Source organism: Lissotriton vulgaris, chromosome 1_2 (genome assembly GCF_964263255.1).
Source record: "Lissotriton vulgaris chromosome 1_2, aLisVul1.2, whole genome shotgun sequence".
NCBI lineage: Eukaryota > Metazoa > Chordata > Amphibia > Caudata > Salamandridae > Lissotriton > Lissotriton vulgaris.
In genome coordinates, this window is record NC_141686.1 from 325,459,999 (window position 1) to 325,473,752 (window position 13,754).

Genomic DNA, 13,754 nt, shown 5'->3' on the forward strand with positions numbered 1-13,754 from the left:
AGATATTGTGTGTGCATGAGTTGTTGTACTGTTGGACTTGGCCCTTCTGGCAGGTTCACCCCCGATCTTTTTGCCTTTTAATGTTACATCATTGTAGTGATTTCTGGTCTTTGCGCACTTTGACACTGTGTCCCAGTGCAAAGTGCGTGCACTCCCTGAGTGCGTGGGTGAGATTGGCCTGCCCTCCCACAGGAATACCTGAGGGATATATGTGTCCATGGTAGTTCCTGATGTGTGGGGAGTGCAGGGTCGAGTTTGGTATGTGCAGACTCGTGTGATTAAATGCTGCGTGATGAAGTGCGTGGATTTATTGTGTCTACTGTGGAAGTGCCACTTCTAGAAGTTGGCATGTCTGTGCAGTGAATATGAATTAACTGTCTGGCTTGTAATTGGCTGGGGCTGGCTGGTGTGCCTGGCTCCAGGAGTCAGGATGGGTCTGCCCCGGTGGTGAATGGAGAGATCTGCATGTTGATGGCAGGGAGGAGTTCACCTGGGACCTGAATAGGGCTGGGCTTTCCCTTTACAATGCTGGCTCCACCCCCTGTGGTATGTCTGATGTCCCTGACCCATCCTGTGAATAGGCAGAGGGTCTGAGCAAAACAAAGTGCTCAGGAATCAGTTGCATCTGGTTTGCCCCTTGCCTGCATCTTTGACAACAAAGGAAATGTGTGTATAAAAAGAGGCTGTGACCTCATGTAAAATGTTCTTGTTTCCTGACTTGAATCGGCCAGGGGCGTGCTGCTGCTGGGGCCCAGGGGAAGGCTTGCCTCCCTGGGCCCTGCCTAGCCCCTGGATGCCCTGGATGCTGGGAGAATTCTTGGGGACCCCTCTGCCTGGTCTGGAATGACTGAAGGGGTTTTCTTTGCCCCAGGATCCCTTCTTTATCTTTAGGGATCTTTTACTTGCCCTAGCACCTGGGAAGCGATGTATCTTAAATTGCCCTTGTATTGGGGGAGCCTACCCCTCATGGCCACTATTTTCGTTATTTAGTGCAGGTGCCCACCCTGCCTTATGACCGTCTGCCTTGTATGGAATTTTCCCCCGTGCACAGATGCCCACCCTGCATCTTCATTTGTATGTCCTTAATTAACGCGGGTGCCCAAACGGGTGTGCACCTCGCTGTTTAAATCGCTACTTAAGAGGGAGACTACCCCTCGTGGTGCCCCAAGATTCACCGCCGCAGCCCAAGCTGCTTGTTGAAATGTTGCTGGGCCGCTGCCTGCAGCGACCCTGAAGTGCTGGTGGTGGGCGGGGCCTGCAACCTTTTCGTTCCGCTTCCCCCTGCCTGGGGAAGCCATTGCCTGCCTTGCCGGTCTCCCGTGTCGAGAGGGAGTCCGGAGAGGCTGCCTGCCACCAAAAAGAAGCAGGTGCTGCGTGGGGAGGCCAGGAGCCTACCCCGGACTCCATTTCAAAAGTTCCGGTCCTGAGATGGGGCACAGGGTGAAGACCAGGTGAAGCGGGCACATTGTAAAGGCGGGGTTCCCATGAGGAGAGAGAGCCCCGCAAAGCGCTACTGCCGCCCGAAGAGAGAGCCTCCCCCAACGGAGCTGGTGAGTTAGGCTCCGGGGAATGCGATGGAAGTGGTGCCAGTGTGGACACCGAGTCAAGAGCGGCCCTGGGTGCTCAGTGGGCTGCTCCCACAGTGGAGCATGCTTTCTTTACGAGCCCAGTGTGGCTCCAAACAGGCCCTATTTGTTTAACAGAGCCACAATTGTATGTCTGGCCCAGAAGGACCCCGAAGTTTCTCCTCATTTCCTGAGCTGGTACGCTCCTTGTACTGCGTGTGGTATGTTGTGCGCACCCTGTGTTTGATGCCTCTAGATTTGATTTCTGCATAGGAGGTTGTTTTACCTGTTTAGGTTTATGTTAGGGACATTGTACTTCCCTGTGTGATTTACGCCCCTAGTGTAAGGCTTTACTTAGGTGGTGAGGGTCTAATGTAGTTAGACTCATGGGATACTGTGTATAATGGATTTCATGGCACAGATAGTTGCAAGTGCAGTGATTATCAGTGTTTACTGACTGTACGTTCTATAAACTATTTTTACTTGTATGTTTTAGTTCACCTTTACCAAGTTCACTTTGTGATGATCCTGACAGTGGTCCATGTGGCCCTGTCAGGTATACATAATCCCTTGTAAATATTGCCCAGTGCCAGTTGGCACAGTGTACATAATGTGTTTACTATTCTAATGTGTTGTGAGAATACAAAGGCTATTTTTGATATAACCTTCTGTGGAGTTCCTCTTGTGGGGGGCCTGGGATGTTGTTGCTGGTGGGTCCATGCGCAAATGCTTTACACATTGCCTCTGGGATAAGCCTGACTGCTCGTGCCAAGCTACCAAGGGGGTGAGCAGGGGTTATCTTTGGTGTGTAACTCTTGCCCTGACTAGAGTGGTGGTTTCTGCCTGGCTTTGGCTCAAGCCTTAGCCAACCAGAAATTCCATTTCTAACATGTACCATTTGCCTCATTTTGTTATTTTTGAAGCCTCCCTCATTTCCTCCACAGGATCATGGATGGTATATCTGCCCCTCACTCTAACAAGTAGCAGGACACTGTAAATGCCTTGTCAGGACCCATAATTCTTATGCAGGAGCAGAATGTAGCCTTCACCACCACCACCACCTTGATGCAATACTTAAGATGATTCACCGCCACCACCTTGATGCAACACTTAAGACGATTCACCACCACCACAGTATGAAGCAGAAACTGGCATAGGGTTCACCAGGGAGTAGATTCTGTCGAAGAGTAGATGAATCCGGTCACTGGAGGTGGACTCTTCTGCTAAGACATTTGTTTAGATGTGTGAGGACACTCCTACCTGTTTGTATCCTCTTCACTCGTGTAAGGTAGAAGATACAGTGTCCTAGAGAAAACCCCACAGGTAGTGTGTAATTTGAGTTAATATTATTAGAGCACTATCTATAAAGATAACTCACAGATTGAACTTTTAGAACCCCCTAATGTACTAATAGGTTGTTAAAATTTCAGACTGTAGTGGATCGGAATCCAGCGAACCAAATGCTTAATATTGAGGTGGGTTGCTATTCTCATCAACTGTGATTGGAAGCCGTCAAGGGAAGAGTGGCCTGCTGGGGTCAGCAGACCACCATGTCTGTGATTGCTTTTAAATAAATCACAAGTGTTTTTTTTTAATGAAGTCTATTCTCTTTAAAGGAAAAGGGATTGCTATTAAAAATAAATATTCAATTTTTTTCAAATATATTCGAGAGGAGGCAGTGTCCCGTAGGCTACTGCCTCCTCTTAAGCATTTATTTTCTCATTCACTACGGGGGAGGTGTCCCAAAAGGAATGGGCCCCAAAGGAAAGGGACAACCACCTGTGATGTTTGCCATGCAGATGAGGCAGACACTATCAAGTTGATTAAGCACTTGAACAGCCCTTTGTTGCACCTCATCTATCACCAAGCACTGTTCCAGCTGACATGCTTAGAATCCCCACATTCTCTTCATTATAGTAAACAAATATTCCTTTTAACCATATTCTACTACATAATATAACTGTGGCATCCCACACCACCTCCTTTGAGTTGTCAGTAGAATATGAATGTTTTGATACTCTATTCCAGTCACAAAACATTGATACAATAGATAGCAATTTGGTATTTGGAAGAGACACGTACAACACCCCCTTTCTAGATATTGGATCTGTATTGATTTAGAGTCCCATTTTAGGAGTCGAAAAACTTTTCGGACTCTTCATCTGGGATAAGTTAATAACAAAAGCATTTCAATGCTTGCTACCGCTGAGTCTGAGTGTTTGTGACCTTTGCAATGCTTAGTAGATCAAGGGCCCGATGTAGGTACCAAATACCGGTCGGAAACGGCCGATTTCGGCCGTTTCCGACCGGTATTTGGCCTACTGAGATGTAGGGGACCTTTTTCTGTCCGATTCGGTATTTTACCAATTCGGTAAAATTACCGAATCGGAAAAATACCGAATCGGTAAGTTTACCGATTTTTAAAATTCGGGATGTAGGTGGGACTACTTTCAGTCCCACAGGCCCTTCAGATTCGGTATTTTAACACCCAATCCAATTGGGTGTTAAAATACCGAATCCAGGTGTGCATGCACATGTGTGCATGCACATCTATGCCATGTGACAGACAGACATGCCCTTAGGGCATGTCTGTGTGCCACATGGCACACAAGCCAGTATTGGGGGTGCTAGAGGGTGTCAAAGTGACACCCCCTGCACCCTTGCAGAAATCGGTAATTACCGAATCGGTAAATACCGATTCGGTAATGCCCATTGATTCCTATGGGCTTCAATGCCCATAGGAATCAATGGGCATTACCGATTCGGTATTTACCGAATCGGTAAATACCGATTCCTTCCGATTCGGTAATTTTTAAAATAATATTACCTACATCTGCCCTTCACTTTTTTACCACTTCTTAAATACCGATTCGGTATGAATCGGTATTTATGAAGTGGTAAAAAAGATTTACCTACATCGGGCCCCTAGTCCTTGGATTTGTTTCATCGGATCACTGACTTCATATCGAGGTACAAAATGAAGACTACCAAAAATATAATGCCAAAATATCAAAAGACAAAATATTGAATTCGTATCTACAAACAGGTAAGTATAAAAATACCGAAAGACAAAATATCGAATTCCTATCTACAAACAGGTAAGTATAAAAATATTGAATCCAAAATATCGTTTAAAAATATATACTTTGTAAAAATATTGAATTTCTTAAAAATAATGTAAAATTAAAAAAATATTAAAAATAAATAACTAAAATATACTAAAAAATACTTAACCTTAAAATTATTAAATAATTAATTTAAGTTATAAAAAAACATACAATTTTATTTGTTAAAACATATATAAATATTAACATAATATTAATACAAAATATACAATATTATTACCGTAAGATAGAAGGAGTGTAAACATTACTATTCCCACTCCAGAGAGTGCAACAGTAGGGGAAGCGTTGGATAGCGTAGGGGTAAAAATTACTATTACCACTCCAGAGAGTGCAACAGTAGGGAAGGCGTTGGATAGCGTAGGGGTAAAAATTACTATTCCCACTCCAGTGAGTGCAACAGTAGGGAAAGCGTTGGATAGGGTAGGGGTAAAAATTACTATTCCCACTCCAGAGAGTTCAACAGTAGGGAAGGCGTTGGATAGCGTAGGGGTAAAAATTACTATTCCCACTCCAGAGAGTGTAACAGTAGGGAAAATGTTGGATAGCGGAAGGGTAAAAATTACTATTCCCACTCCAGAGAGTGCAACAGTAGGGACAGCGTTGGATAGCGGAAGGGTAAAAATTACTATTCCCACTCCAGTGAGTGCAACAGTAGGGAAAGCGTTGGATAGCGTAGGGATAAAAATTACTATTCCCACTCCAGAGAGTGCAACAGTAGGGAAAGTAAAGATTTAATATATTAATAAAAATAATTAAATATCAATACCAAGAATAAATTAATTAAAATAAATTACCAATTTAATATTATGTAACAATTAATCAAGTAAAAATACAAATTAATATTAGTTATTAAAATGAATTACCTATTAATACAAATTAATTACCAATTATCAATTAATTAACAATAAATTAAAAATTAGTACCAATAAATAAATAACAATTATCTATTTAATTACAATTAAATTACTTCCCACGCTATTCCCCTATAATCCCACAACCCGCTACAGAATTAAATTAGGCAAACATTTAAAAATATAAAATTAATTAATTACCAATTAAAATTTAATTACCAATTATTTCAAAATAAATACCAATAAATAAATTAACATGTTTAATTAATTACAATTAAATTACTTTCCACCCTATTCCCCTATAAACCCACAACCCGCTACATAATTAAATTACACGAAAATTAAATAATATAAAATTAATTAATTACCAACTAAAATTTAATTATTATTTATTTATCCAATTTATAAAGCGCGCTATCACCTAGCAGGCATCCTCATGCTGGAAAACGTGGCTCAAAGGGGTGCGAGATTCAGAAGGAACAGGGACTGCCTAATGCGTACTAGGAAACAGCCAGGTTTTTACAATTTTTCTAAATGGAAGAAGCTCTATGAGTTGCCTGATATCCCCGGGGAGGCTATTCCATAATTTAGCCGCTGCCACCCCAAAGTATCTGCCCCCTGATCTGACCTTACGGAACCTAGGAACCTTCACCAGTCTTGCCAACGAGGAGTGCAGTGTTCTTTTCGGAATATACCAAGTGAATTTCTTTCGCAGGCGCACAGGTCCTGACCCGTGGACTTCTTTAAAAACAAGGCAGAGGGATTTAAACAGAACTCTTAGTCTCACTGGGAGCCAGTGCAATTTAGCTAAAGCTGCGGACGCCGAAGAGCTTCTAGGCAGACCTAATAGAAGCTTGGCAGTTGCCGACTGGATTCTTTGCAATCTATCCAACAGGAAGTTAGGGAGCATTGCAATAATCGAGCCTACTGAGAATGGTGCATCTGGCCACTTGTGCATGCACTTGAGAAGGCAATAGCGGAAAGATTTTTCGGAGGGATCTGATGACAGCAAAACAGGAAGCAGAAGTTATTGGACCTGACTTTCCAAAGTGAGCTTATCTTCAAATAAAATGCCCAGGTTGCGGGCACAACCAATTAATTCAAAATAAATTAACATATTTAATTAATTACAATTAAATTACTTCCCACCCTATTCCCCTATAAGCCCACAACCCGATACAGAATTAAATTACACAAAAATTAAATAACATAAAAAAACACTTTAAAAAAATTTGATATTAATAAAACTTCGATATATTTAGAAACCTATATTATATACTTCGATATTTTTACTTTCTATATTTTAAAATTCAATATTAAATTACTTACCTTCAATTCGATATTTTTAACCACTATATTCTGTCCATTCGATATTTTGTCCATTCTATATTTTGACTTCGATATTATGTCCATTAGATATTTTTGACTCGATATTATGTCTGTGCACCGTTTCATCCTATCATAACTGTCCACACAACTTTTCGAAGTATCCTGGATAGGCGTTGACAGTAATGTCAGGCATATAAAAGCCAAGAAGGGACGAAGTATTTTCAGGACATGTTTTACGGAGTTGGTACTGGTACTGTGTGGTTGTAGGTGCACTTTAAATTACACTAATGCGTAGATGTTAACAAATTTCTTATCAAATTGTTGGTTTTAGCACTACAGAAGGCGGGGAGTTATGTACTCCTGCCTAGATGAACGCCACCCAAAATCAAGGAGAAGCAACAATTCCCCACCCACTCCACCGCTGACTGAGCCCATCTGTTTTGAAGGATCTCATTAAAAAGAATGAAGGTGAGGTCAAGAGGTCAGGATGAAGTCCTCCCTAAATTAAAGGCATCCAATTCTCAGATTAGCGGCATGCATAGAGATGGAGGGCCTCATTTGGATGGCAGTCAGTAAGCCTCCGACTGCTTGTCAGAGACTTACCGACCAACATTCTTGTTTTGAAGTCCGACAGTCATATTTCAATGTTGGCAGTCGGAGTCTGAACCGGCCGGTCACAACCTCCACATAATCCCACCGTTTCCGCCATCCGCAATATGATGTCGGTTTCCGACAGGCTTTCCATGTAGAGCTTTCTGACAAGGAAAGCCTGTTGGAAAGCTTCTTCTTCCGCTGCCTCTGGTTGTTGGCCTGGGGAGTACCTATGGAGAAGTGGAGAAGTGTGGCTCACTGGTTAGAGGAGGCAGACCTGGAAGCAGAGGTCAGCCCGGGACCAGGGTTCAATTGCCGGCTTGGCGGGGTCTTGAGTCATAAAATGTCCATGGACTCGACAATTCTCGCTCCTGTGCCTACTCGATTCACGGGTTCACACTCTGCGACTCTGGGCAATAGCTTGCTTAATCTCCACAACGGCCCCTCGCGGCGGGATGCCTGGCTTTCACCTTGCGGATACCCTGCCGGGGATATCTCACAGGGGAATACCAGGACGGGTTCCTTAAGCAAGCGCTTAGAAACCGCTTGGTGATTTGCGCTATATAAATTCCTGTACATTTACATTTACATGGTGTCCCCCGGTAAATCCCTGCACTGTGGTGCAGGGATTTACAGTAATTCCCATTGCGCTATGGGAGCTTGTGCTGTGGCCGATTTCCAACCGCCGCACAAGCTCCTATGGGAAATGGTGTGGTTGCATCGTAACTGCGGTTTCGGACTGCTGGCCCCAGGTTGGTCGGTTTCAAAACCGCAGAGATGTTGGTCGGAGGCCACTCTGACCGACATCATAATCAGGCCTATAGCCTCATAATGTGTCAGAGTTGGACCGGCTTCTATGCACTTGCCTGATGTGACTTACTCTGCACCTTACAGAGCAATAGATTGGGCGGGGAGGAAATTTCCCTGCTTCCCAATAGCCTAGCCTGTCTCTGAGGACTGTGGACTATTTCTCACTTGGCTTCGTGAGCTATTCCCTAAGAGTAGAGGACTCAGGGTTCAGTTAGCAACCTTGACGTAACCATAGACGCAAGCCTACCCATTCATGAAGCATGAGGTGAAGAAGCTTCTCTCGCAGGTCCTCCATCCCGTCGTTGGCCATGTCGATGAGCGCGGCTTCCTTGTTGTTCTTCCCGTAGAGATCTGTGAAGGAAGCAGAGGTGTTAGAAGGGTGGATTGGGAGTGACACGCACCACGGGTGGGAATTGTCAGACATTGATACATCTGGGGAGATGTAGGCTTCACAACCAGTCTATGCTCGTACAGCCTCTTTAAGGACAGAAAAGCCGATTGGCGTCTTTCTTTCACACCCTGGTGCTAAAACCTTCATTGAACCCTAGTGAACGAAGGGCTTCATTGCTTTCTGAGACAATAAGAATATGTTTGAAATCAGCATTTGTGAGACCTTCAACTCCGTCTAAGTTAAGTCTTCATGTCACTCCTTACATCTACCAGAAGAAAAGATTCCCAGGGAGTCACTGTCCCCCACTTCCTTGGATGGTGCTCACCGTATTTGCGCCCCAGATATCGGAAAACAGCTTTGGACTGGAAAAGGATGAAATCACCTTCGGCAAACATGGGTAACTGCCCAAAGAGCTGAAAAGGAGGAGAAAGAGAAACCTGTCAATGCACTGGAACAAGTATGGAACCTGAAGCCCCTGTGAGCAGTCCTGCATCAGGTTTCATGTTGGCGTTCTGGAGCAGGGGGGCGTTCTGGCGCAGGAACGCCTTGCAAAAGTGGCTGAGTGAAATCTACAAGATTTCACTCAGTCACTTTTCCGACCCTGCTGCGTCAAAACCTTGCGCCTGCTTGAAGCAGGCGTAAGGCTTGACGCACCATGTTGGACATAGGCAGGGTTAGAACAGTGCTGGAGTTGCGTTGCGCCCGCGACGCAACTCCAGCACTGCGCCAACCTTACGTCGGCAGATGCGACACGCATCTGTTTATCCTTGCGCCATGGTGTGCCGCATTGTAAATGCGGTGCATCTGTGGTGGCGCAAGGGTAAACTTGTGTCACGCATCTTTCCTGGCGCATCCCTGCTGATTTGTAGGGATGCGCCAGGAAACGTAAATCTGCCCCTCAGTGTTCAATGCAGTTCTCCAAGGAAGCCATCATTGCAGCCTTTGTCTAGCTTGAAGACAGACGCGCCCTTCAATGACGATGACTGCATTCCCCTTCTTCACACTAGTGGACACATCATAGGCCTGGCTTTTTTTAAATGTGTTTATTGAATTTTATGCATATAAAGAGGCAGCTGCTATAATCGGCGCAGCAGACAGAAATCTGCTGCAACATGCAGCGCATGCAAAAACATGTCACGCTATAGCATTAGTGGTATCTTTGTGTCCGCTTCAAAATAGTCAATAATAAACGCGATCATTTCAACCAAAGCAGTAGAACAAAGGAAGAAAGGAAAAGTAAAGAAGCTCATGAGACTGCACATTGGAGGCACGAAGTCAGGCCTCAGGAGAAGGTGGAGTGGTATACCAGAAAGGCATCTATCATTGGTGAAACATAGGTTATGTATGTATATATGTCTTCTAGTGGGTAGGGAGGGAGTGGTTAGGGGAGCCCATCTCTGGATAACATGGGTAAGGGGGATGCTGCATATGCAGGAGGGGGTGGCAGCCGATGCTGGGCAGATCGTGAAGGGGCGCAGTGATCACATCCCTACTACACATGGTGTAACGGCCGGTCAGTTTTGAGCACATTTGCACGTCTTCCTTGAGACGTGCCTAGATGAGTTGGGGGTTTGAGGTGGGCGTTTATTATTTTTGGCTTCCACATTAAGGGCCCGATTCCGATCTTGCTCGGAAGGGCACCGAATGCGATCCGGCCGGAAAAAGTATGAGCCGCACACATGTTTTACACATGACTCGTACAGCTGTACGAGCAAGCAAGTACTATGCGAGTAACGCAAAAGTCACCACCGAATTGTTTCCGGGTCCGAACAGCTCCGTACGTCTCGTCCGTAAGTAAACCATGCCGTGCAATGGAGGCGATTTCCGACTGAGCCAGTACGATGCACGCGTCAGACAGCCCGTTCAAGACGAAGTTTCCGGCTCACAAAACGTCCGGGAAGCTGACTTTGGGGGTCTGCGTCGAACACCCCGTCACCTGCAGCCTTACGACTTGGACACAGTGGGAGAACCAAGGGTCTCCCCAACACAGGCATGTACGGTGCAGATGGCACTGATGTGTACCCACTGTAGGGGGTGCCCATGTGCGAGACAAATCCATTCAGTCAATGGGAGCCCATGTACACGTCATATGACCGACTCCCATTGACTTCTATGGGAGTCCGACCGAACCGAGTCCGGCAGCATGCGGCCACATCGTACTTGCTCAGGCGGACTGTAGGAGTCTGGCTCGGTTGGAAAACCCTCCGGATCAGGCTCGGCCGGAGAACTTTCTGAGTGAGATCGGAATTGGGCCTTTAGTAGGAAGGTCCCCCAGCATTCGCCACTAGCACAGGAGACCCATCACATTCGGACCCCTAGAAGGCTAGGAACCCCAGCACGGGTCCATTCCAGGAGGTGGTCGTGGAGCCATCGGTGATGGTCCGTGGCACAGGGGTCCTCCAGCTCATTGCAACTTGACGGCTGAACAGAACGAAGGCAAGATCAATGAATCTGTATAAGTGCTTGTCTACCTTTCTACAAGGGCACATCCCTAATAGGCAGGAGGGTGGCATAGGAGTAAGGGCGTGTTCTGTAATTTCCACCACTGTCCCAGTTACTGCATGCCAGACTGGTTGCATTACTGGGCAATCCCACACCATATGATAAAACCCTGCTCCCGGCAATGCATATCAGGACAGAAATGGGCAAGCATCGGCAACATACTCTTGATGCGGTGGGGGGTGAGATAGGCTTGATGTACATAGTTAAACTATGTGAACCTACCTCCTTAACCAAATGTAGAGCCCGGGACTAAACTCCGTCCATCAGGGGTTGCTGCAACACTGCATCCGAACAGGCACGCGCACCTATCGTGTGGTCCGTTGGGGCCACATGCAGTACTTCGTAGAGAGTGGTGTGGCATGTTGTGTGCTACCAGAGGATGACCGAGCATGCAGCGTCGCTGAGGCAAGAGGTTCCTCATCTCCACTGACCCTTGCGACGCACAACACATATTGAATGGTGCAATAGGTTAGGAACGGACTGGCAGGAATGCCATAGGAGTCTATTATGTCTTGGAAAGACATACTAACACCCTCCAAGTAAAGGTCCTCTATTTGCGCGATGCCCGCTTCACCCCAGAGATCCCAGTCAGTGTTAGAACTGCTCCCTGCAGTATCGGTAAGTCCCAGGTGGCAATTGCCTGTGAATACTGGAGGTGTGAGCCTTTCAGGTGCACAAATCTGTGCTAGCAAGTGCCGGCCACTTTCATCCGTGAAATTTCCTGCCGGGGACCGACAGGGGTCAGAGAGCCAAGTATAAATTCCATTACAATTGAGAACCATTCACATGAGGAGTAACTCCGGGCAGGTAGTGGTGCTTAACCAGGCCATCGGCCACTGAAGCTGTGCCGCTTCATAGTACAGCTCAAAACTCGAGGCCCACAGATCGTGGCCAGAGCCATCCAGCCACAATTGTCACTCCATGTAAGTTCAAGGAGTAGGGCATTAAGCATCCAGATGAAACTCAGTAGAAGCACGACCTGCAGAGCTACGAAAAGTTGTGGCAGCACCAACATTTTGGAGATGGCTACCAGACCTAGGGGTGATAGAGGCAGTGATCGCCAAAAAAGCATAGATAGGTGGATATAATCAACCACCCTGTAACGCTTATCCTCACAGAGGCCTCTCTGTGTGTGATAGATCTGCACCCCCAGGTATTTTGAGGGGTCGTAACCCCATTGGAAACAAATACTCATCACCTCGACTCTGCATGGTGTCGGCAGCATTGTCGGAGAGAATAGGCAGTATTTTGGCCAGTTCACCTGTGCGCCCGATGTGGCTCCAGATTTGTCTATCAGGCACATGAGATCAGGGAGAGCAGCCTCAACGTCTTGTAGGTAAAGAATGAATGAATAAAAGCTGTATAAAGCGCGAACTTAGCCCAGGGGCGTCAGGGCACTGCGGAAAGGGATCAAGGTGTCATCTGGATAGAGCGTTATGCAGTCGGCAAGCAAGCGGCTCTATGACTAGAGCAAAAATGAAAATGAATGGGAACAGTGGGCAACCCTAGTGGGCGCCCCATTGGATATTAAGACTGTCCAAAATCATCTGGCCAGTCTTCACCCTTGCATTTGGGGTCATGTACAGGGTGCATACCTGTTAGACCTGGCACCATTGACTTGGGTCTCCCTGCATTTTTGCCTTTGTCTCCTGTGTTTTTGCTGTGTGTTGGACTCTGTTTTCCCGGTCTAGATGCTTTGGGCACTTTGCCACTGATGTTCACTGCCAAGTGCAAGTGCTCCCTTTGTAAATTGTTGTTATGGATTAGTGATTCTATAATTGGCATATTTGATGTACTTGTCAGACCCTAGTATGGTGCACTGTGTGTGCCCAGGGCCTGTATATCAAATGCTGCTACTGGGCTGCAGCACTGGATTGTGCCACCCACAGAAGCAGTCTGTAAAATGTAACTTTGCCTGCCATTGCAGAGCCTGTGTGCAGTCTGGACTGCCTTGTCGACTTGGCAAGTGCACACACTTGCCAGTCCCTAAACCTTTCTTTTTCTACATATTAGTCACCCCTAAGAAAGGCCCAAGGTACCCCTGTGGGCAGGGTGCATTGTATGTGAAAGGTAGGACAGAATGGGGAGTTTGTTTATAACGTCTTATAAACATAACTGGCCCTGGGAACAAGGTAGAAAAATGAAGTTCTGTATGCCTGAACTCAGAATGTTAACATGCATCTTTTAGTGAGGGTGATTTTTACATTCTGTGTTTGAAAATACCACTTTTAGAAAGTAGGTATTTTCCTGCCTAACCATCCAGACTGCTAGGTTTGTGTATTGCATGTCCGGCTTTTGGATGACAGGGGCTGGAGAGGCGCAGCGGCTCCAGAAGTCTGGTGAGTCAGGGTTGGGCTGAATGGACCTGGTCTGCATTTAGAGTAGGGGGAGGAGATTTCCTTTCACCCGAATGGGCCTGGTCTGCCTTCAACAGTTCTATCTCCACCTCCTGCCAGGAAGCTGCACCAGTGAGGACAGAATTGGTTTTGGCTGGGCACAGGCACTCTCTGCCTTCAGAGAACAAAGGATTTTGGTGTATAAAAAGAGGGGCCCAGACCCCAGACTTTTAGATCACTTCTGGGAATCAAGA

The 13,754-nt window shown here is 46.0% G+C and overlaps 1 protein-coding gene across 1 annotated transcript in view; it reads right to left on the reverse strand.

The window, feature by feature from the left end:
• The window catches only part of LOC147736636 (glutathione S-transferase P 1-like), a 170,482-nt gene that overhangs the window by 39,641 nt on the left and 117,087 nt on the right, over positions 1 to 13,754 (reverse strand). The window contains exons 4-5 of the mRNA XM_086953409.1: positions 8,988 to 9,075; positions 8,519 to 8,622 (exon numbers count right to left, since the gene is read on the reverse strand). Of these exons, the coding sequence (XP_086809535.1) occupies positions 8,519 to 8,622; positions 8,988 to 9,075 (192 nt within the window). The remainder of the gene's footprint in view (positions 1 to 8,518; positions 8,623 to 8,987; positions 9,076 to 13,754) is intronic.